This window comes from Filicampus tigris, chromosome 12, assembly GCF_054856515.1.
Source record: "Filicampus tigris isolate MCC_2025a chromosome 12, RoL_Ftig_1.0, whole genome shotgun sequence".
NCBI lineage: Eukaryota > Metazoa > Chordata > Actinopteri > Syngnathiformes > Syngnathidae > Filicampus > Filicampus tigris.
In genome coordinates this window covers 23,739,631-23,762,213 of record NC_141228.1, presented here as the reverse complement: position 1 = coordinate 23,762,213, position 22,583 = coordinate 23,739,631, and the positions used below count along the sequence as shown (strand labels likewise).

Below are 22,583 nucleotides of genomic sequence, written 5' to 3'. Positions count from 1 at the left end.
TTGAGTGTGACCACATTAAATAATGAGCAATTAAGGTACCCTAATGCCCTCGCATGTGGGCAAGGAGAGTTGCAGATGCTGTTTGAACGGTACAAACAGGTAAACAAAAAATGACACTCACAAGGAGCAAACACTCGCACACACATAAATAACCGGCCATTCATTCCTGTTGGCGAATTTTGGGGCAACCACTTCCCTGTTTTCGGACAAATCCCCTGCTTTTTTCATTTTTTAACCAATTCCCCGCTTATTTGCATTTCTAAACGGGATCCACAGTTTATTGGCGTTTTTTTGAAATCATAGCAAGTATAAAGAGAGTCAATTATTGGCGGAATTTCGCCATTTACGGTCCGGCCCGGTACCAATTCTCCGCGAATAACGGGGGTCACAATCAAACTCGTCGAGGCAGCTCAGCCGAGTTTGTGCGTTTGTGCTTTTTGTTCAGGCACATTGGGGGACAGGCGCTGGCGCTCGTCACATGACCCAACAGTCCACAAACCGGAAGAAAGCTGCCAGCCAACAAGGCCGCCGACCCGAGTCCTCCGCGGTTCTTTCCCAGGATGTGACGGCCGTCTCCCCCTCCGCCGACCTCCGACGTCCACTCCCCAGGCAGCGCCGCCATGGCGCAGTGCGTGCAGTCCGTCCAGGAGTTCGTCCAGGACTCGTTCGTGCCGATGGTGGCCGTGCTGTGCAGCGACGAGGCGGAGAGGCTCACCCGCAAAAACAAGCTCAACTTCGCCGAGCTGCTCAGGCCTTTCTGCCGGCTCACTTCCGAAGGTACGAGGGAGCGGGTGCCGTTTAGCTGCCCCGCCTGACAAGGAGGCGCGCCCGGTGGCTCCCGGCCGGGTCGTTTGACATTGCTCGGGGTTGTTAGCACCGCGGCTAGCTCGTGACTAAGCACCGGCGGACACCCGCGGAGGCTCAGCGACACCTGGCCGGGCTTCGTGACACCTGAGCGGCGGGACTTTGACAGCAGTTAGCAGGCGTGCTAACAGGCCCGCGCTTCAAGTGCCGTTGACAGGGAGTTGTCATTAACCGCCCGACCTCGTCGAAAACGGCTTGCGACTTGAACGTTTCCTTCCCGCACGAGTCCATCGGCCTTCGTGTGCGTTCTTTGTTGACCCGACTTCAGCTTCAGGCAGCGATGCACTGTGGCTCATCCCGCTCATGCTTCTAAACACTCGTCGTCCTCTTTACTGCTTCCCTTCTTTGGCGATGTCACGGCTGTCAAAGTAGGGCTTCACCCGGGCTCGAAGACGGTTGGCGTTCTAAAATAGGGTGTAAAGCTTGGGTTTCGTGTTGTTTCAAGATTTTAAATGAGGGTTTGAAACCTGGTCAGGATTTCAAGGTTAGTTTCAACGTCTGTTTCAAGGACAGAGTTAGGGTTTTAAAATTGTCTTTAAAACGAGGGTGTCAAGGTATTTAGGTAAGGTTGGAAACGTAGGGTTTTAAGTCAGGGTTGGGGTTTCAAACAAAGGTAGGGATTCATGTTAGGGTTTTAAAAGATGGTTTCAAACCTGCTGAGGATTTGAGCGTGAGCGTTGGGCCTTAAAATGAGGGTCTCAAGTTAGTTGTTTCAGAGAATAGGGTTTGCCATACATAACTACAACCTGTGTATTGTTTGTACAAGCCTTGACATGAACTGGCGACCGACTCAAGGTTTTAACCTACCAATAGATATTGGCAGGTTCTGATGCTAATGCTAATGCTGATGCTTTTTCCATTCAGGTCACCTGCGGGACCCTAACAACCAGCTTCAGGCAGTCAAGAACCTTCGCATCTGTGTGACAAAGGTGGTGCCGGGTGCCGCTCCGCAGCCGTCGGGCGCCGCCCCGCCGCTTTCGGGCGCCACCCTCAGTCCGGGCCAGCGCCGCCGCCTCAACCAGGTGGTGCTCTCCTGCCAGCCACAGGAAGGCGCCGTCTCCACCGCCGTCGCTGCGGGAGACTACGACCTCAGCTTCAGCGGTAACTTTGGCGACATTTTCATGCTGCTCCTTAGCTTTCAGTAAGATGCACTTCTATGGTTATCATCGTCATATTATTATTCCTCTTTAGCTCGCTGGGGAAAGAAGCCAAAGAAAAAGCGAGCGCGTGGGACTGGATGGAGATTTCAGAGCCAGAGTCAGGCATTCAATTGTGGATTTCAGGGACAGGGATAGGGATTCCAAATTAAGGGTTAAATCCAGGTTTAGGGTTTTAAACAGCGGTTATGATTATTAAAAGATTATGATTTCAAGCCAGAGTAATGGATTCAGATTGAGGGTTCGAACCAGGATGAAGGGTTTTATGAAAGAACGGTTAAGATTTCAAATTGCGGTGTCACACCAGGTTTCGGTTTTCAAAGTAGGGTTTGAAGTCAGGGTTGTGGTTTGAGTGTTGCTATGGTGACGCTTTCCTCTGGCCGCTCTCTGCTTCCACCTGTCAGATGAGGCTCTTAAATGTAGCGCCCCCTGGTTCAGTTCGTGGAGAGACGCGCTGACGGAGGTGTGCGCCTCCAAGCTCTTCTCAGGTACCCCCGTCGTGTGTGGCTTCCATGTAGACCCGCCCGCTCCTCTGGCTTCCTCTCCTGGTGCTCCTGGTGCTCCTGGTGCTCCTGCTGCTTGTGCTCTTCCTGCTCTTCCTGCTCCCGCCACCTCCTTGTAGATTAGAACCTTGTTCACGACGCGTAGAACTCACGCATGAGTCTGTCAGGTGTTTGACGAGTGCCTGGTGAGTAGACCGTAGAGCACATTGCAGATGTCGGAGATCTTCACAAACCAAAGCGATGATCAACATTTTGCTGGTTTGCTGCGACTCGCGCACTTTTCACGCTATTCACTTGCCCAACCGTCCTGAGCCTTTCTCCCAAGATCAGCCCAAGGTCTCCTGACACTTTCAAGCTTCTGGAGTTGTTGTTCTGCACAAGAATTTTCCAGATCTTGTTTTCCCAAGAGCCGCCTCGTCTGCTCAGGCCTGTTCCCTTAAGCTCCTTCTCCAAGTTGGCCGTTTTCCAAGATGCATATTTTTCCCAAGAGCTCTTTTCCAGATCCTCCGAGATGACCCTTCTAAACAGCATCCCTTCCCTTCTCGAATAGCCTGCTCTCATGAGCTCTTCAGATTGTGTTCTTCCAAAATCTTCTATTTGCGCAAATGTCAAGATTGCCGTCTCTAAAAGCCTCTTCTGCAGAACTCTCTTCTTTCAACATCTCCTTCCTGGCCAAGGCCCTTTCTTCCCAAGCTCATATTCTCTGAAAATCAGCCTACTAGGCAGTCCAAGATCCTCCTCATCCCAAGAATTTTTTTTTTCCTTCTCTCAGTTCAAGAGCCTCTCTCACAAGATGCCTTTCCAATCAAATCCAAGATGCTTTTTAATCAATTCTCCTAAAATTGCTTTTTTTTTTTTTTTTCAATGTTCTTTTTTTTGTTTTAACAAACCCCTCTTCTTGAAAAGCTTGTTCTCCCAAGATCGCCTTCAGTCAAGATGCCCCACGTCCTTCTTCTCTGTCTTTTCTTCTCTCTCTTAAATTCATCAAAAATCATCCTTAATCCTTTTCTTCCAAGGCCCTACTCCCAAATCCTACTGTCTCAAAATGGACTGGTCTTATGATCCCGTTAGAAGATGTTCCCATTTTGGTCCAAGTGAAACTCCTTCCAGAGTTGTAAAGTTCTCCCCACCCACACTGGCTTGTCACGGCAGGTGTGAGGCGATGGAGGGCGTCACAGGCGTGCCCGTTTGTCTCTGCCGTGTGTGTTGACTCTTGTCGGTTTTTGTCTGCCCAGCGACCACGCCCTGGTTCGAGGCCTACAGGGAGAACTTCCTTCAGTCCATGCCGGCCTCCGACCACGAGTTCCTCAACCACTACCTGGCCTGTATCCTTGCCATCTGTGTTCCTTCTCAGCGGAGCGCCGGAGCCGGCTGCCTTTCCTTGACTTGCCGTTCAGGCCTGCTGGTGGTGTCGTCGAGCGAGGCGGTGCCGGTGGAGCAGTTTGTCAAGCTGTCGCAGGAGCAGCACCGCATCCAGCACAGCGGAGACTACACCAAGCCCAAGTGGTTCATCCCCAACACGCTCAAGTACTACGTGTTGCTGCACGACGTCAGCCAAGGCGACGAGCAACGGTAACGCAAACGTTCGTAGGGCTCGGCAAGTCAGCGAAACGGAATTGCCTTTTCCACTTTGGCGTCTCTCGATCTTCAAAACATTATAATCAAAGAAAAACGATTCATGTGCTGAATGGGACAATGCGTGTGCAAGTTCCCGGATCTGTGAGAGTAACCCGAATGCGGCATATGACGCGAATGTGATTCTACTCTGCGTGAGCGTTCTTTAAACTGGTTAGCGACACCCCAGTTGGAGCTGACTGTGCAGCCGAACGCGTAACAACAATTACACGCATTGTTAGCGCTGTGCAATTAAATCGAAATTCAATTACAGTTACGATTACAAAATTGGCATAATCGTAAAAAACAATTATCAACATGCATTTATATCCAACGCACTGTTTGCTTGCACAAGGAAATCATACGTACTTGAATATAGACATTTGCACCTTTTTATTTTATAATAACTAGTATGCTTTGTTTTGAAAACATTGCCAGTGCTAATGCAAAAATCAATGTAAAATCCCGTTGACAAGCTAACGAGAAATGAGCATCGACTTCCCAGAATGGTATTCCTTCAAATAACGAATGTTTACCCACAAGCCCGATAACAACAATGCGGTAACAATGCTCAAAGGCACATATTTTGCTCAAACCTTAAAAAATGAGTTCTATTATTTAATGAAGGCCAAGCGCCTCCTTGCTTCCTCGTTGTAAGCGTCTACTCTTTGCATGCACGGCACTACGCCAGCCAGTATTGATTTTGATTTGGGGTTTTTTGGCTGTTATTGTAGTATATTAGTATTTTATTTTGTTACAAATTTTCTGGTTGTTATTTCAAGTTGAGTTTTCAAGAAATTTTTATTGTCGTACCGACGCATGTTTCCTCATGATATGGCAAGAAATACAATAAGAGAGGTCCCACATTAAAGTCCCAAGACTTGTGAAAATTCATTTCTAAAAAACAAAATAAAGGAGCTGCTTATTTGCGGTTTGAGTGTGTGCAATGCTGCCAAAACGGTGCGGCTGCAGCAGAATGAACATGCAACAGGCTTGAATTTCACAGGACATTTACAAGGTCATTTTGGACTTGACTAAAAAGAGTACAAGAAGAAAATGTTGCGTTTGTTGGCATGAATGAGGCTATGACGGTGCTTTGGAGTAGTCGAGTAAATACAAATTTTGGCAATCAGTGAATAATTGTTTTGATTCATCGAGATTTCAATATCAGAATCATGAAAAAAAATGTTGCTTCCCTGTGTTACTTTGAGCTGGCGACACACTGCTCTTCCTCAACGTACACGAGTGGCGTTGAAGTGTGGCTGCGACTGCGCTCGTTTCAGGGCTGAGGCGGTCTACGAGGACATGAAGCAGAGGTACGGCCCTCAGGGCTGCTACCTGCTCAAGATCAACTCCCGCACGCTCCCCGCCGAGCAGAACGAGCAGATTCCCGACCCGTGGAGTCAGTACCTGCACAGGAACGGCCTGCAGAGCCAGGTCGGTCCGTCCGTCCGCCGCTGAAACTTGCCTCGTCTGCGCTTCCCATCTTTCGCGTCGCTCATTCTCAACTGCTAGCCGGTGGGCGGCAAGCAAAACAAAAAACATTACTCGAGTCGTTAATAGTCTTTGCTGTCTTCAGCATTGCTTCTTGGGCCCAAGATACCACTAGATGGTGCCAAAGCAATATTTTTATATCGGATTTGGCTTTGGCCTGGGTGCAGAAAATAGTAAATAGGTGAGGGTGTTTTTTTCCCCATGAATCACACAGGACAGGTTCCAGCCCCAAAATGTGCAAAGTTGCCAATCTGCATCCTGTCTGGTCGTTGTGTGTCTGCAGGATCAGCTGGACGATGACGTCGTTCCTGCCGTGAGCTCTTCTGCTGATGAAAACGGCGTCAACGCAGCAGACGAGTCTCGTTCTGCAGACACCGGTCACTATCTTCATTTGTTTGAATCGAGTTTTGAAGTGCATAGTGAGAACAAATAAATGCATGGCCCAAACGATGAAGCAAATTTGCCTCATCCAAGACAAAAGACCAAGTATGGTACATGAGATATTTATAAATGCAGTGGCACCTAGCGCTAACCAGTTTTAGGAGAGATGTGCCACTTTCTTCATACCTGACTCTTGGAAAAACTCCAAAGTCGCAGCAACGTGACTTCCTTTTGCTTCTCCTGTGCGCTGCAGAAGGTGGCCGTCTGGACCCGGACACGGCGGGCAGCTCGGGCAGCCTCCCCGTCCTCGCCAGGGAGGCGGAGAGTGCGGCGGGGGGCCACGGGGCGTGCCTGACCCTCAGCGACCACGACCACATCCGCCAGTTTGTCCAGGAGTTCACCTTCAGAGGCCTGCTGCCTCACATCGAGAAGAACATCAGGCAGCTCAACGACCAGGTGCTGGACACGGGAGCTGGCTCACCCAGCGTCTCTATCCTCTTTCGTGACTTGCCAGGTGCTTCCCCAGCATCCTCCCAGCGCTTGAAAAACATCTTCCTGTCTATCCGCAGCTGGTGTCCAGGAAAGGTTTGAGTCGCTCTCTGTTCACAGCCACCAAGAAGTGGTTCGGTGGCGGCAAAGCGCCCGAGAAAAGCGTCAGTGAGCCCAAGAGCACCAGCGGCCTCCTGTAAGCTGCGCCTGCTTCCGTCGCAACTGTCCCTTGTTTTGTTTAGCTTTTTGATTTCCGACCCGCGCGATGGCAGCTACCCCCCGGAGGCCCCCGAACTACAGATCAGGAAGATGGCCGACTTGTGCTTCCTGGTGCAGCACTACGAGCTGGCCTACAGCTGCTACCACACGGCCAAGAAGGACTTCCTGTCGGACCAGGCCATGCTCTACGCCGCCGGCGCCCTGGTGAGCGCGCCGCCACGCAAACGCAAATGGAGATCGAGCACACCGTTCAACTCGCTCGCAAATCTTCAATGGGAACAATTTGTGAGGGAGAGCGAGCATGGAGCCAAGTTAGGGATGGCTTTTGGTATTTTTGCATTTATTCAGCCACTTCCATAGTTCAAAGGTTGTCCTTGTGTGCACTTCTTTCACGAGCAACAGAACAGCAAACAGGGAAGGAGCTGTTTGCAGCAAGCACAGTCACTGTTAACAACTTTGCCGCAAAAGTCAAAAAGGCACTATTTTTCCCCAGAACATCAAGTGGCTTTAATTCCTCTTAAGTAGCACACAACAACGTGCAAAATCATTTCACTAGTAGTTTTTTTTTTTTTTTTTAGAAAAAATTTAGTTTTTCCCTTTGAAAAAAAAATTGTGAAGGATTTTTTTTTACTTTAAAGAAAAAGTTGTAGACTTACTAAGATAAAGTTGTATACTTATCAGAGAGCTTTTTCTTAAATTTGATGCAATTAATGGTTGGAGGAGAACCAGATTAGAAGCTTGTTTGGTGTCAGGAGAAATGAAGCAAATCACAGAAAGAAAAAATGAAACTTGCTTTGAATAATATCATTGGCATTTAGTTTTTCTGTCAGGGCAGGAGGCGAAAAGATGAGATTGCATTTTAACGCCTGCTTCTTCAGGTTGTTGTTGATACATAACAAGCTTTCTTCTTGATCTTCCGTCTAGGAAATGGCGGCAGTGTCTGCCTTCCTGCAGGCTGGAGCCGCGCGACCGTATCCTGCACACTACATGGACACGGCCATCCAGACCTACCGAGATGTCTGCAGGTAGCAAACAACCACAAACTGCTTTCAACTAGTTTTAGCTTATGTACACAGTATCCACCATATTTTCCGGACTATAAGTCACGTTTTTTTTTTTTTTTTTTTTTTTTTTTTTAAATAGTTCAACCGGGGGTGCGACGTATACTCCGGAGCGTTGTGTAATGTAATGTAATGTAAGCATACCGTTCAGCCTGTTGTCTCTATTCTATTTTTATTTTAAATAGTTTGTTCTTTAAATTTTAACTGTCATGTCTGTTCTTAATGTTGGATTTTATCAAATAATTTTTCTTAAAAAGTGCGACTTATATATGGTTTTTTTTTCTACTTTATTATGCATTTTTTGGCTGGTGCGACTTATAGTCCGCAAAATATATGGCGTATTGAGTAATAAAGTCAAGTACAAGGGTTAGGGCGGGTGTGAGGGGCTGTCGTGGTCTTCTTCCGATGATCTCGCCGTTGTCTCCCTGCCAGGAACATGGTGCTGGCCGAGCGCTGCGCTCTCCTCAGCGCAGAGATTCTCAAGAGTCAGGGAAAATATTCGGAAGCTGCCACGCTGCTGATCAAAATGACCAGCGAGGTGAGGAATCCTCAGCGGTGTCATCCAAGCTTGTGTGGGAAGATGCCATGGGCTTCGCTTTCACCCGTGATCCTTTTTGTTTGATCCGTCTTCCCTCTTTTGCCACTTGTTCCCGACCAGGACTCGGACCTGCGCAGCGCTCTGCTGTTGGAGCAGGCGGCCCACTGCTTCATTAACATGCGCACTCGCATGCTGCGCAAGTTTGCCTTCCACATGATCCTGGCGGGTCACCGCTTCAGCAAAGCGGGCCAGGTGAGCCAACTGTTTACATGACGCTGGTTCAGATTGGCAAAAGGAACGTACCACCCCTGTGAATTCAGATTGGGCCTTTTTATTCCGATTGGTCATTTGGATCCCGTCTAAGGGGAATACATGGCTCCATGTAAACCGGGCTAATGTGAAATGATGCGGTTGCACTCATGTGGGCCCTATTTTGTTCAGGATGAACCAATCACATTCAAACTCATGTTAAATGGGCCTAAGCACACACCCGCTACCATTTCGAGTGACTTTGATTAGCTCCAAATACACTTCAGTTGCTCTGTTTGTTTGTTTGTTTGTTTGTTTGTTTTTGCATACAGTGTATATACATTTCTTTTTCAAGCAGAAGCCTGAAGGTGCTAACCCTTTGCCTGCTATTTTGAGCGGTTGAATTCATAATAATCATAATTCCCTTCACCTTGGAAGCCCCTCTTCTAGCTGCAGAAAAACAGACCCGTTTTATCTTTGTTAGTGCTTCTCCTCTCTAAAAGGTTCTGGAAAATGTTTGGAATGCTTTATCTTTCTTGTCTCATTTTCAAAACCTGACATTCAACAGTGTCGCGTGTGTGTGAGACTTGTTTTATAGCCCCGGTGCGCGCCGTGCTGTGTTTGACTTGTTGTTTGTGGCGCAGAAGAGGCACGCGCTGCGCTGCTACTGCCAGGCCATGCAGGTGTACAAGGGCAGGTCGTGGTCCCTGGCCGAGGACCACATCAACTTCACCATCGGCCGCCAGTCGTTCACGCTGGGCCAGCCCGAGAAGGCCGTGCAGGCCTTCAAGCAGATCCTGACCAACGACAGTCGGCAGACGGCCGCGCAGCAGGGCGCCTTCCTCAGGGAGTACCTCTACGTTTACAAGGTGACGGCGCTCGCTCATGTCGCCCGGCATCTTAACGTCCTTGCCTCACAGTTAGTGAGAGCCCTTTGATACGGACTCATTTTCATACCTCCCATTAGGTCATTTTATGTCATGTCATTTATGGCACACAGGTCTTTAAATGTGCTTTTAAAATAATGCAAACACATTGAAAATAAAAACCCCAAAAAACAATCATATTGAGAAAGAGCAAGCGCAATGGATAAAAGAAATGTGTACCCATCTCTGTGTGTTTACAGTGAACAAATCCCGTTTCTATCAAACTAACAAACTTATCTGACAATAAACTGCTCATCAATGATGGGCAAAGATGTACATTATCAAATGGACCTATAGCCGCCGCTTTCTGTAGGTGTATAAAGCAGGATTGACATGCAATAATCTTCAGCAAAAGCCAGGCTGAGCCCCTCTTTCAAATTGACAGTGTGGACTTTGGATATGTCTTTCAGCGAATGGATGCAAACTAAATAGTGCGGCGTCATCGGGTGTCTGAGAATGGAATTACACCCAAAATAAAGAGGAGGCACGTGTTTTTTTCCAGGGCCGATAGTGGTTATCAGTAGTCAAGGAGGCCGATAACCGATATTTGGAGCCAATATTCATTTTCATCCATCCATCCATTATCTCCCGCTTATCCGAAGTCGGGTCGCGGAGGCAGCAGCTTCAGCAGGGAAGCCCAGACTTCCCTCTCCCCAGCAACATCCTCCAGCTCTTCCGGAAGGATCCCAAGGCGTTCCCAGGCAAGCCGGGAGACATAGTCTCTCCAGCGTGCTCTGGGTCGTCCTCGGGGTCTCCTGCCGGTGGGACATGCCCGGAACACCTCACCAGGGAGGCGTCCAGGAGGCATCCTAATCAGATGCCCGAGCCACCTCAACTGGCTCCTCTCGACGCGGAGGAGCAGCGGCTCGACTCTGAGTCCCTCCCGGATGGCCGAACTTCTCACCCTATCTCTAAGGGAGAGCCCAGACACCCTGCGAAGGAAACCCATTTCGGCCGCTTGTATCCGAGATCTTGTTCTTTCGGTCATGACCCACAGCTCATGACCATAGGTGAGAGTAGGAACGTAGATCGACCGGTAAATTGAGAGCCTCGCCTTTCGGCTAAGCTCCTTCTTCACCACGACAGACCGATACAGGGTCCGCATCACAGCAGACGCTGCACCGATCCGCCTGTCGATCTCCCGTTCCATCTTACCCTCACTCGTGAACAAGACCCCAAGATACTTGAACTCCTCCACTTGGGGCAGAATCTCATCCCCGACCTGGAGAGGGCACGCCACCCTTTTCCGACTGAGGACCATGGTCTCAGATTTGGAGGTGCTGATCTTCATTCCGACCGTTTCACACTCGGCTGCGAACCGCTCCAGCGAGAGTTGGAGATCGCGGCTTGAAGAAGCCAACAGTACTACATCATCTGCAAAAAGCAGAGATGCAATACTGAGGCCACCAAACCGGACCCCCTCGACACCTCGGCTGCGCCTAGAAATTCTGTCCATAAAGGTTATGAACAGAATCGGTGACAAAGGGCAGCCTTGGCGGAGTCCAACGCCCACAGGAAACGAATCCGACTTACTGCCGGCAATTCGGACCAAACTCTGGCATCGGTGGTACAGGGACCGGACAGCCCTTATCAGGGGGCTCGGTACCCCGTACTCCCGAAGCACCCCCCACAGAACTCCCCGAGGGACACGGTCGAACGCCTTCTCCAAGTCCACAAAACACATGTAGACCGGTTGGGCAAACTCCCATGCACCCTCGAGGACCCTGCTGAGGGTGTAGAGCTGGTCCACTGTTCCACGGCCAGGACGAAAACCACATTGCTCCTCCTGAATCCGGGATTCGACCTTCCGACGGACCCTCCTCTCCAGCACCCCTGAATAGACCTTGCCGGGGAGGCTGAGGAGTGTGATCCCTCTGTAATTGGAGCACACCCTCCGGTCCCCCTTCTTAAAAAGGGGGACCACCACCCCGGTCTGCCAATCCAGAGGCACTGTCCCCGATGTCCACGCGATGTTGAAGAGACGTGTCAACCATGACAGCCCCTCAACATCCAGAGCCTTTATGAACTCCGGGCGGATCTCATCCACCCCTGGGGCTCTGCCACCGTGGAGCTTTTTGACTACCTCGGTGACTTCAACCCCAGAGATAGGAGAGCCCACCTCAGAGTCTCCAGGCTCTGCTTCCTCAGTGGAAGGCGTGTCGGTGGAATTGAGGAGGTCTTCGAAGTACTCTCCCCACCGACCCACAACGTCCCGAGTTGAGGTCAGCAGCACCCCATCTCCACTATAAACAGTGTTAATGGTGCACTGCTTCCCCCTCCTGAGACGCCGGATGGTGGACCAGAATTTCCTCGAAGCCGTCCGGAAGTCATTTTCCATGGCCTCCCCGAACTCCTCCCACACCCGGGTTTTTGCCTCAGCAACCGCCAGAGCCGCATTCCGCTTGGCCTGCCGGTACCCGTCAGCTGCCTCCGGGGTCCCGCAGGCCAAAAAGGCCCGATAGGACTCCTTCTTCAGCTGGACAGCATCCCTTACCGCTGGTGTCCACCAGCGGGTTCGGGGATTGCCGCCACGACAGGCACCGACCACCTTGCGGCCGCAGCTCCGATCGGCCGCCTCAACAATGGAGGCACGAAACATGGTCCACTCGGACTCGATGTCCCCCGCCTCCCCCGGGACGTGGGAAAAGTTCTGCCGGAGGTGGGAGTTGAAACTCCTTCTGACAGGGGATTCTGCCAGACGTTCCCAGCAAACCCTCACAATACGTTTGGGTCTGCCAGGTCGGACCGGCATCTTCCCCCACCATCGGAGCCAACTCACCACCAGATGGTGATCAGTTGACAGCTCCGCCCCTCTCTTCACCCGAGTGTCCAAAACATGCGGCCGCAAGTCTGATGATACGACTACAAAGTCGATCATCGAACTGCGGCCTAGGGTATCCTGGTGCCAAGTGCACATATGGACACCCTTATGCTTGAACATGGTGTTCGTTATGGACAATCCGTGATGAGCACAGAAGTCCAGTAACCGAACACCGCTCGGGTTCAGATCGGGGGGGCCGTTCCTCCCAATCACACCTCTCCAGGTCTCACTGTCATTGCCCACATGAGCATTGAAGTCCCCCAGCAGAACGATGGAGTCCCCAGGTGGAGCGCCCTCCAGCACACCCTCCAAGGACTCCAAAAAGGGTGGGTACTCTGCGCTGCCGTTTGGTGCATAAGCACAAACAACAGTCAGGACCCGTCCCCCCACCCTCAGGCGGAGGGAGGCTACCCTCTCGCCCACCGGAGTAAACCCCAATGTACAGGCGCCAAGCCGGGGGGCAATAAGTATGCCCACACCTGCTCGGCGCCTCTCACCCTGGGCAACTCCAGAGTGGAAGAGTGTCCAACCCCTCTCGAGAGGACTGGGACCAGAACCCAAGCTGTGCGTGGAGGTGAGCCCGACTATATCTAATCGGAACCTCTCAGCCTCACACACCAGCTCAGGCTCCTTCCCTGCCAGAGAGGTGACATTCCATGTCCCAAGAGCTAGTTTTTGCTGCCGGGGATCGGACCGCCAAGGTCCCCGTCTTCCGCCGCCGCCCAGCTCACACGGCACCCGACCCCTTTGGCCCCTCCCACCAGTGGTGAGCCCATGGGAAGGGGGACCCACGTATCCTTTTCGGGCTGAGCCCGGCCGGGCCCCATGGGTGCAGGCCCGGCCACCAGGCGCTCGCCGTCGAGCCCCACCTCCAGGCCTGGCTCCAGAAGGGGGCCCCGGTGATATTCATTTTCAGTAAAAAGGAAAATATTGGCATCAAAAACTCTTAACTTTGTTGAAACGTCTTTAAGCGTGTTTATCGAACAATTTTTTAGATTTTCATTTATATAGGTTTTCTTAGACGATTACAAACTGTACTGTACATAGAACAGCATTAAAAGCAAATGGTGAGCTAGCAGGGCCGCGGAGCTGGAACCTGCAAAGGAAGGGGGGTCACTCTAATGCCCCGTTTGCTCCATTTTATATTTTGCTGCAAACAAATGTTTTCATATTTTCCCACGTTCATCTTTGTCGTTCTTTTCCCAGTTGACTGTACTTGATTAAATGTTGAGGCCGTACACCTGCGTGAAAGCACCTAATGGGACTCTTGCACCTGCGCTGTGTCTTGCAGACGGTGATCAGCCGGAGTGGCGTGCGTCTGCCTCACCTGCCGCTGCCGTGCATCCACAGCGCCGCCACCAGGGTCTACTTCGGACACGAGCGTCGCCTGGCCGAGGGTAAGGCGCCGCCTCGGGCGGGAGTCGGCCGGAGCTCGCGTTGTGACGTGGGCCGGCGTCCGCAGGTGAGAAGCAGGCCGCCACCCACGTGTCGCTGGACCAGGAGTACGACGGCGAGCAGGCGTCCATGTGGTGCAAGCTGGAGGAGCAGCTGGTGGCCGCCGCCAATCGAGGGGGGGTCCCCGCTAACTTCCAACCGAGCCAGTGCTACCTAAACAGCCAGACGGACAACCTGCGCCACCCGCTGGCCGTCGTGGAAGGTACAGCATTGACTGAGCAGTTGAAATGGCCAAGTGACCATGCTCCCGAACCCAAAGCAATATTTCCCCTGGGAAAGAACGCAAATCCAAATGATCTGTTCCAGGCACCCAAAAGGTTTCAGGAAAAATACAAAATAGCTGCCTTCACACACAAAAACTGTGGAAGAATAATGTTGTTACTTTTACCTTCTACGGAAGACTCTTAATGGCGTTTATAGCAACGAGGGGCGATAGGGAGCCATTTTCGTACTTTGCTGTGAGTACGTCACTGAATTCTATCGTAAAAACTGTTCGGCAGACAGCAATTTGTCGGTGCGAGCTTTTGCGAACCGTTCGGGCGACAACAAACCTTCCCGTCTGCTCGGCAACACTTGGACAAGTTGGGGAACTATTGATGTAGCGTTGCCAAAAGTCATGCCTTCAAAATAAAAGCACAGGCTCTTTTGCTTGGCTGAATGTTGGTTGATTTCGCAGTCTAGCAGCATTCACGTTTGTGCTCGTTGAAGTCTGCCACCACCTTGCCGAAGAAAGTGTGTGTGCTGCAACGGTTATTGTGCTTTTAGCTTGAAGGTCAGACTTTGGACTGCATGTTACTTAGGCCTTGCCGCCAGTCTGTGGGACTCTTTCTACGTAAGCCTTTGTGCGGAAACTAAGCAGTTGATCCCAAACCGGGACAAAATTTGGAAAAGTGAAATTGTCAAATAACGAATCATGGCAAAGGCGAGGTTTTGCTCAATATCGTCTGTCGCGGCGGTGCGACGTCAGCCCTTTGTTCAATGAGGGCTTTGCGCACGGCTGACTTGGTGAACAAGTGGTGACCCGCTTGCGGCGTGCTGCTTGGCAGAGCCGGTGGTGGTGGAGGTGATGTTCAGGAACCCTCTGAAGGTTCCCCTGGCGCTCTCCCGCCTCTCGCTACTCTGGAAGTTCTCGCTCGAGGCCCACGTCGCCGACGCCACGGAGGACGGCGGCGGCGAGGAACTCGTCAGCAACCGGGACGCCTTGGAGCAGGAGGTCGGCATGCGTTTGTATTCGCGCGAGGACAACATGTTTGTTTTGTCTCTATTCACTTGTGTGTGTGTGTGCGTGTTTGGTTGTTTTTGTGTGTTTGTTGGGTTGCATCTTTGTGTTTTTCTGTGTTGTTTGTTAGCTCTTGTGTATTTGTTTGACAGCGTTAGTTAGTGTGTTTCTTACTTTTTGTTTTATGGCTTTGCTTGTTTCTTGTTTTTGTTAGTGTATTATTTTTTTTGCGTTGTGTCTTTGTGTGATGGACTCTGTGACCGTGTCTGCCTTTCCAGGCGACGCAGAGAGACGACCTGGTCACCACCGAGACCATCCTGGACTTTCACTTGGCTCCAGAGGAAACCAAAATGGTGAGTGGACGCTAGCCACGTAGCAGCATTAACATCTTATGACATAAAATGCGTGACCACCTTTGTCAAGATCGTCACCATATTCATCATTGTCAGCATCATAATCTTGCGTTCGAGATGCTAGAATTCGTGGTTAGCATCTTGAGCGTAATCTCGTAACAATATATATAACAATCTTTGCGACGTCTGAACTCAGGCTCGGCTCAGGCTGCTGCCGCACCGGACGGGCTGCCTGAGTATCACGGGCGTGGTGTACGACCTGGCCGCCGCGTCCTCGCCGGAGACGCCCGACGACGACGGTAACGTGAGCGAGCCCGGCCTAGCCTTGGTCGTCCGTCAGTCACCTGAGGCCTGGCGCCCCGCTCCCCTCGCAGGGCTGCAGAAGGCCGAGACCGTGGTCGTCAGCGGGAAGCAGGACCTGAAGATCCGAGGCCCGCGACTCAATCACACCAAAGAGGACAAAATGTTTGTGCGCTACGGACCAGACCGGCGCTTGGAGCCCATCATTACGCCGCCTATGCCCCTCATGGAGGTAATTCATTTCCACCTATGCACAAAAAAAGTGTCGGTCACCAGCCAGTGCTCGGGCATATATACTGTGGATTACATACAGACCGATATTTTTTTTTCAGGGCCGATTTCAATAATTAGCAGTCGAGAAGGCCGATAGCTGATATTCATTTTCAGTCAAATGGAAAATATTGGCATCAAAATCTAAAAAAGAATAAAACTCTTAACTTTGTTGAAACACCTTCACCTATTGAACAATTTTTCAGATTTGCATGTTAATTTTTTTTCTAAGAATTATTATTACTAAACATTTTTGACAATATTTGTATTATTATGTTCATATACAACTGTTCTGAAATTCTAACAACATTCTCAGGGAGCACGCAGGGTCGTCAGCATGTTTGAAAAAGTGCGATGGAAACCTCCATATACTTTCGATGGTAAATGCAGTCCTAAATGACAGAAAGGTTCAACTTTCACATATCTCGATTTCAACACAATTTTAAATTGATTCATAATCGGCCACCAGATTTTTCAAAAGAAAAAAGGGCAAAACGCCGATAGTCGGCCTATCCCTACTGTGGATATATACAGTGGATTGGTCACAAGTCAATGTTAGGTCACATGTAGAGAATCCCAGTGCGGTCGCCAGCCACTGTGACGTATGCCGCCTTCCGCGGGCGTCAGGTGTTCTTCTTGCAGTTCCCGACGGCCCTGCTGTGCGGCGAGATCCGTAAGGCGTACGTGGAGTTCTGCAACGTGAGCGCCGTGTCCCTGTGCGGCCTGCGCGTGGCGTCCACTCACCCCGACTTCTTCACGTTCGGGAGTCTGTCGGCCGGCTCGCCGCTCACGCCGCTCAGCCCCGCCTCGGCCGAGAACTGCTCGGCCTACAAAACCCTGGCGGCGCCGCCCGGGTCGGCGGCGGCCCGCGAGACGCTGGTGTCGGCCCGCGACTTCGGGCCCGCGTCCGACGTGGTGGACATCCCCGTCGGCGGCGCGCTGCAGCCGGGACAGTCCACGCAGCTTCCCCTCTGGCTGCGAGGACCTGACCAGGAAGGGGTCCACGAGATCAACTTCCTGTTCTACTACGAAAGCCCCGAGAAAGGAACCAAGATCAGGTAGATGTCACACTCAGGACCTCGGTTGATGATCGGTACTCATCGGCTTATTTATTATGATTTTTTTTTTTCTATTTATTTATTTGCAGACACAGGTCCATACAATCAACACGCAGGGGGAAAAAAGATAAACGAGAAAGGATACAAAACTGTACAAATTCAAATTTATACAAGGCATGGCACCAATGCGGTCTAATCTTAGATGTAAACCTATAACAACTTTTCACTGGGTTCCCATTTAACCTGAAATGTGTGATTGGCATACACTAAAGTTCTTACTAAAAGTTTAGGGACACCCCTGCACAGCAATTTCAAAAACATTTTTTTGTGGTTAATTCTATCAAAAGCCTTAGATGCATTAAAAAACACATGAATTGAGACTTCTGTACTTTGATCAAATCTCTTTAAGTGCATAAATACAAAGATCCCTACTATGTTTTTGTTTGGAACCAAATTGGTTCATCAGTTGAGGGGAGAAACATTACCAGCTTTGCCATCAGAATTCTTTCCAGTACTTTAGACAAGATACTGGCTAAGGCAATTGGTCGATAATTGTCTATACTATTCAATTTTCCAACCTTGCCTTTAAGTACTGGCGCGAAAAGTACAGACATAATTTGAGTTGGGCAAGATACCATGGACAAGGAGACCAGTGAAGCGCATGGATGATAGCAGTGGATTGGGTCTGTAGTTGGCATATTTCTGGCTTACTTTCTGCCTCTGCACTTAATCATCTCTCTCTGACCGCTGACCCGTTTTCTGAATCCGAGCCGTGATTGGTCGTCGCGAGCAGTTGTCATGTCATTTTCAGTCGACAGAAGACAACATGGCCGCCCCCAGAGATGGCTCATTTTGCTGCTTCACTCTTATTCCACAAACGCAAAATGAATCTGAATGCCGTGTTTCAACTAGTGGGCCTGCTGGGAACATTTTCTTGAAAAAAATAGGTTTGGGTTGACTAACACTTTGTGGTGACATGAGACAACCCAAAATCAAATGTGATGATGATGATGATGATGAGACTACACTTTGCTCTTCTTCCTCAGCCACCGGGTCGTTCGTCACTCGGTGTTCATCTGCGCCAGCCGCTCTCTCAGCGTTCAGGCGTCAGCCCGCGCCAGCGCCGTACCCCCCCAGCGAGAACCTGAACAGGACGGCGGCAGCACGCTGGTCTTTATCGACGTGGAGAACATCAACACGGTGAGCGTCCCGGCGCGCTGCGCCCGGGCTCGGCTCGGCTCACGCTACGATGCTGCCGCTCACGTCCGTTTGTCTTTGGCCGCTCAGAGCGAAGCCGGCGTGCGCGAGTTCCACGTCGTCCAAGTGTCCAGCAGCAGTCGACACTGGAGCCTCAGCAAGTGCATGAACCCGGCCACGGAGAAAGGTACAAAATGACAGCGGCCGCTACAATGACTGGCTAATGATTAGCCGTGAGTGGGTGGGGTGGGTGGTGGGGTGTAAGGGTGTGTGCGCGCGCGTGCCGGTGACTTGCTGGTTTCTGGGCACATTTCTGTACTGTACGTTTCTGCATGCACTTCTAAACGGGGACGTACCTTTCTATACCTGTTGACATAAACCTTTGATTGCATTTCTTCTCTTTGCCGACTTATTTGATCAACAGACTGCAAAGTGAGCAGCAGAGAACGAGCCAAGCTTTGTTTCCGAGCCACGCCGTGCACACGTCACCAAGGTGCGCCGCCGCCGCCGCGCTCGACAACACGCTTGAGTCATTGACCGTTTCCTGTGTTTGTGTTTGAAGCTACCTCGGACGCCGCCGAGATGTTCACTTTTGCGGACGTCAACCTGGGCAACGAGCGGGTATGCCTTTGCAAAGAGCAGAAGACGTGATGATGATGATGATGATGATGTTGCCGGTGTTGTTGATGCGGGTGCAGATCGTGAGTTCGGCCACGCCGTGCGCCGACTTCCTCTTCCGATGCCGCCGGACGTCCGAGTCTCGGCGGGCCGAAGCCTCCTCCTCGGGGTCGTCGGGGTCGAGGACGCCGTCCGGCGGCGGGAACCCCGGCGAGGACCTGCTCCGCGCGGTCGACCAGTGCGAGCGGCTGGACCTCAACATCATCGTCATCTGGAAGGTCAACTCGCGCGTGTGCCAAGTGTGTCGATGTGAATGTTTGTGTCTCTTTGTTATTGTTTGTGTGAGTGCACGTCTCAATGCGTGTGGTGTGATTGTTCATGAATACGTTGTGTGTGTGTGTGTATTAATGAGCGTTTGTGTGAGTGTGTGAAGGCGCATTTTTGTGTTTAGTGTGTGTTTGTGTCAATGTGGGTTGATGTGAGTGCATCAGAGAATTTGTAGTAGTGAGCTTCTGTTAATGAATTCATGTGTGTGCGCGCGTGTGTCGTTCTTTTGTGTTTGTTGATGTTGCGCCTGTGCAGGCGTACGTGGTGGAGGACAACAAGCAGCTGATCCTGGAAGGTCAACTCCACGTGGCTCTGCAGGCGGTGGGCCAGGAGGCCTCTTCCCTTGCGCCCAAACAGGTGACAACATCTTTTTTTTTTTTTTGATGACAGTTGCGTGCGAGCTGCCTTTCAGTGTGCTCTTTACTTTGGGCCGTACTTTTCACGCTTTGCGCGTGAGGGCCGCTTGACTTCCCGCCTCCACCGTGACGTCACGCTGGCCGATTTCATGTTGCGACGTCACACGCCTTGCCTTGTTCTTGTTGTGTTGTCAGGAAGCTCAGGAGATGGTTCTGCTCAAGTTCAAGTCGGATCCGTCGCCGCCAGCCGCGCTGCCGCCCGCCCAACTGGCACGACTCGTCAAGAGCAACCTGCACTACTCGGAGACTTGCGCGCATGACTTTACCCGCGACAGGTCGCACAAATGCACGCACGCACGCACACACAGATGGACAAAAACATTTGTAAAAGTGTTTTGTGTGTGCGTGTAGTGTTTGTGTGGTTCCAGTTTCGTTGGTTTTGTCCAACTGCTGCTGGACTGACGTGGACGTCACCGTAGACCTAAGGCACAAAACCAGCAGGTGCGTGTGTCAACTTTGGCTGTTGGGTCTTTGCCTGCTCACTCAATAATCAAAATAATTACCACCCCCCTTGTCCTCCTTTTGCAGTTCCGAGTGGAGCGAGTGCGCATGTAGCTTCGCCTGGGTGGGCCAGACTCGCTTCCGACTGTCGCTTTGTCCCCGACAGACGCGCGACCTGGAACTGCGCGTCTGCTTCCTCGCGCCCGGCGTCTACAACATCAACACGCACGCTGTGACCGCCGCGCCCGCCCTGCCCCAAGAGCGCCACGGCGCCAGCCAGGCGGAGGTCGCGCAGCACGGCGCCGGACCGGCGCTCATTGTCGTCACCGACAGCGGCCAGTGACGTGGCCGCCGCGCACGCCACAAAGACAACAGAAGAAGAGACCGACGTGACGGAAGAAGAGGCGGGAAAGCCACGACGACTTCCTAGATGCTCGTCGGGAACTTCTTTGCTTACCCGCAAACTGCGTCGCGTGTGTGTGTGTGCGTGCATGTGTGTAAAAGTCTTATAATTGTGTGTGCGCCTGAGTGCTCGTATGTGTGCAAATGTCTATTCATCTCGTGCGTGCGTGTGTGGGAGGCACCACCGGAGGGCAGCATCACAAGTCCCATCAAAGTGGGGAGCGACTTCCTGCTTCCTGCTCACATCATGGAAGTTGTAAGGTGAAGAACCCTTTTTTTTGACCAAGAAAATGCAACTGCAGCATGTCTTAAGTGTTTGACACTCCCAAAGGGCCCCCCCGGGACCCTGCGGTCATGTGATCGGCGCTCGTGTCCGAGCGCAGCAAACTCTCAAAGCAGAAGAACGCGCCGACGGAGCCGGCCGTAAGAATTTGTTTTTAAAAAAGTCCCCGACGTGGGCGTGATGACGCCACCTTCTGTGTTTATGGTGTACTATATTTATAACACATATCATGTACATAGAAAATAAACCTCAACTAATTCTCCACTGACGGTGTCAATCAAGTATATTAGAATATAGTCCAATTTTGATATTGCATTAGTTGTGAGTGAGAGCCGATCAGACTAGTGTCAGAGGGCTCTTTGTCAGGTGTCGGATCTTCAAAGGGAAGACTCTCACAAAGGCTAGTTGGGTAGCACACATTCCACTGAGTACTTGGAGTCTCTCCTCTGGTTGTAACCCGATTATTCTCAGGAAAGGAGAGGCAGTCTTGAGTATTGACCAATTGGCTCTGGGGGAGACGGGCGGGCAGGCGACTCTGCCCGCCTTGAAGCGGAAGTCAACCCAAAGGATATGTTCCCAGTAGGCCCACTAGTTGAAACACAACATTCTGATTAATATTATTTTGGTGGAATATGAGTTAAGCAGCAAAATCCAGCCATTTTAAAATGGCTGGATTTTGCTGCTTAACTCATATTGGCGTCAAATGGGCGTCCATTTTGTCACTTCTTTCAACTGAAAATGACATCGCAGATGCTCAGGTAACCAATCATGGCTCAGCTTCAGAAAACCGATGAGCTGTGATTGGTCGCTACCTGAGCCTTGACCAACTGGGATGTCATTTCCAGTCGACAGAAGTGGCAAAATGGCCGCCTTCAGCAATAGCTAAAAACAGCTGGATTAATTCAATATTTATCAGTTTCAATTAGTGGGCCTGCATAGAACATAGGTTGACTTCCTCTTTAAAGCTTTTGGAGGAGATTAAAAGACTAAAGTGTTTTAGGTGTAACCAATGCATATGTCATAAGTTTGAATTTTCATACCACTCCCTAAAAGAAGACAGACACAAGAGAGAGGGAGCATGCTCGGCCCATTGGGGGAGACTTCTTTGACATCAGCATGTGACCCGAATAAACAATTTATCTCACCTCAATGGCTGTCCCAGAGAAGTTTATTTGCATCGCCAACCCAGTCTTCCTCGGCGGCCTCTCCGGAAGGAGGCCGAGACGGACCCGCTCCTCAACAAATATACACGACATCAACATTTTTGCAAAGACGGAAGCGCTTTAAAACGAAGTTCGAACAGGGTCGGAGGACGATCACATTTATGAATTTGGACGGAGGGACGAGGACGAAGGACGGACCGGCAAAAAAAACGGTAAAGTTATTCGAAATAACCACGTCATTTGCTGAGATGGGGGGAGCTCGAGTTGTTATTTTTAGGACTTGCTTTCCAAAAACATGGGAATGAGTCGTCTTGAAGCACTACATGACAAGTCTATTTTTAAATTTGCGTTTTCACAATTGCTTTTTTCAGGCGGGATTTTTTTGTTCATTCACGCCAACCTGGCAACCCGGTCGGCGGCACTTGTCAGTCAAGTAAACGTAAATCGAAACTGTCGGAGCAACTCCGAGGATTATTTGAATGAATGGATTGTTTGGTCAATAACGTTAAGAGGATCGCAACTCCCAAAGGTGGCACCTCACGGAATGAAGACGTCTAACTTCATTCGTCATTCAAAACCCACAGACAGGTAATCTAACCTTTCAGTTTAGCGAGCGATACGGGGCGGAATATGGTTTGTGAAAATTTCCGAATCGTTCGTTTTGACTAGTTTCAGAGAAAAAAAAAAAAAAAAAACTTCACCCAGCCCTGTAATTACGGGGTGAAGAGGTGTACTTCGAGAGAAGCTTCTCTGCACCAAAACAGA

At 50.7% G+C, this 22,583-nt stretch overlaps 1 protein-coding gene across 2 annotated transcripts; it reads left to right on the top strand.

Annotated features, from left to right (window-relative positions):
- The first annotated feature begins 441 nt into the window (after positions 1 to 441).
- trappc8 (trafficking protein particle complex subunit 8) lies at positions 442 to 20,919 on the top strand. Of its 2 annotated transcripts, XM_086047586.1 has the most exons (30): positions 442 to 777; positions 1,729 to 1,965; positions 2,426 to 2,509; positions 3,760 to 3,849; positions 3,922 to 4,096; positions 5,422 to 5,575; positions 5,916 to 6,009; positions 6,267 to 6,469; positions 6,583 to 6,698; positions 6,775 to 6,925; positions 7,646 to 7,746; positions 8,215 to 8,320; positions 8,441 to 8,572; positions 9,214 to 9,438; positions 13,608 to 13,713; positions 13,779 to 13,973; positions 14,818 to 14,984; positions 15,269 to 15,343; positions 15,540 to 15,642; positions 15,718 to 15,875; positions 16,541 to 16,971; positions 18,018 to 18,171; positions 18,259 to 18,355; positions 18,593 to 18,661; positions 18,731 to 18,789; positions 18,867 to 19,064; positions 19,369 to 19,470; positions 19,665 to 19,804; positions 19,881 to 19,970; positions 20,058 to 20,919. In XM_086047586.1, exons 1-30 carry the CDS (start codon positions 621 to 623, stop codon positions 20,311 to 20,313), a joined length of 4,425 nt encoding a protein of 1,474 aa, XP_085903712.1. In that variant the 5' UTR covers positions 442 to 620; the 3' UTR covers positions 20,314 to 20,919. The 2 variants fall into 2 exon arrangements, with proteins under 2 accessions (XP_085903712.1, XP_085903713.1); XM_086047587.1 differs by lacking the exon at positions 2,426 to 2,509.
- The last annotated feature ends 1,664 nt before the right edge of the window (positions 20,920 to 22,583 follow it).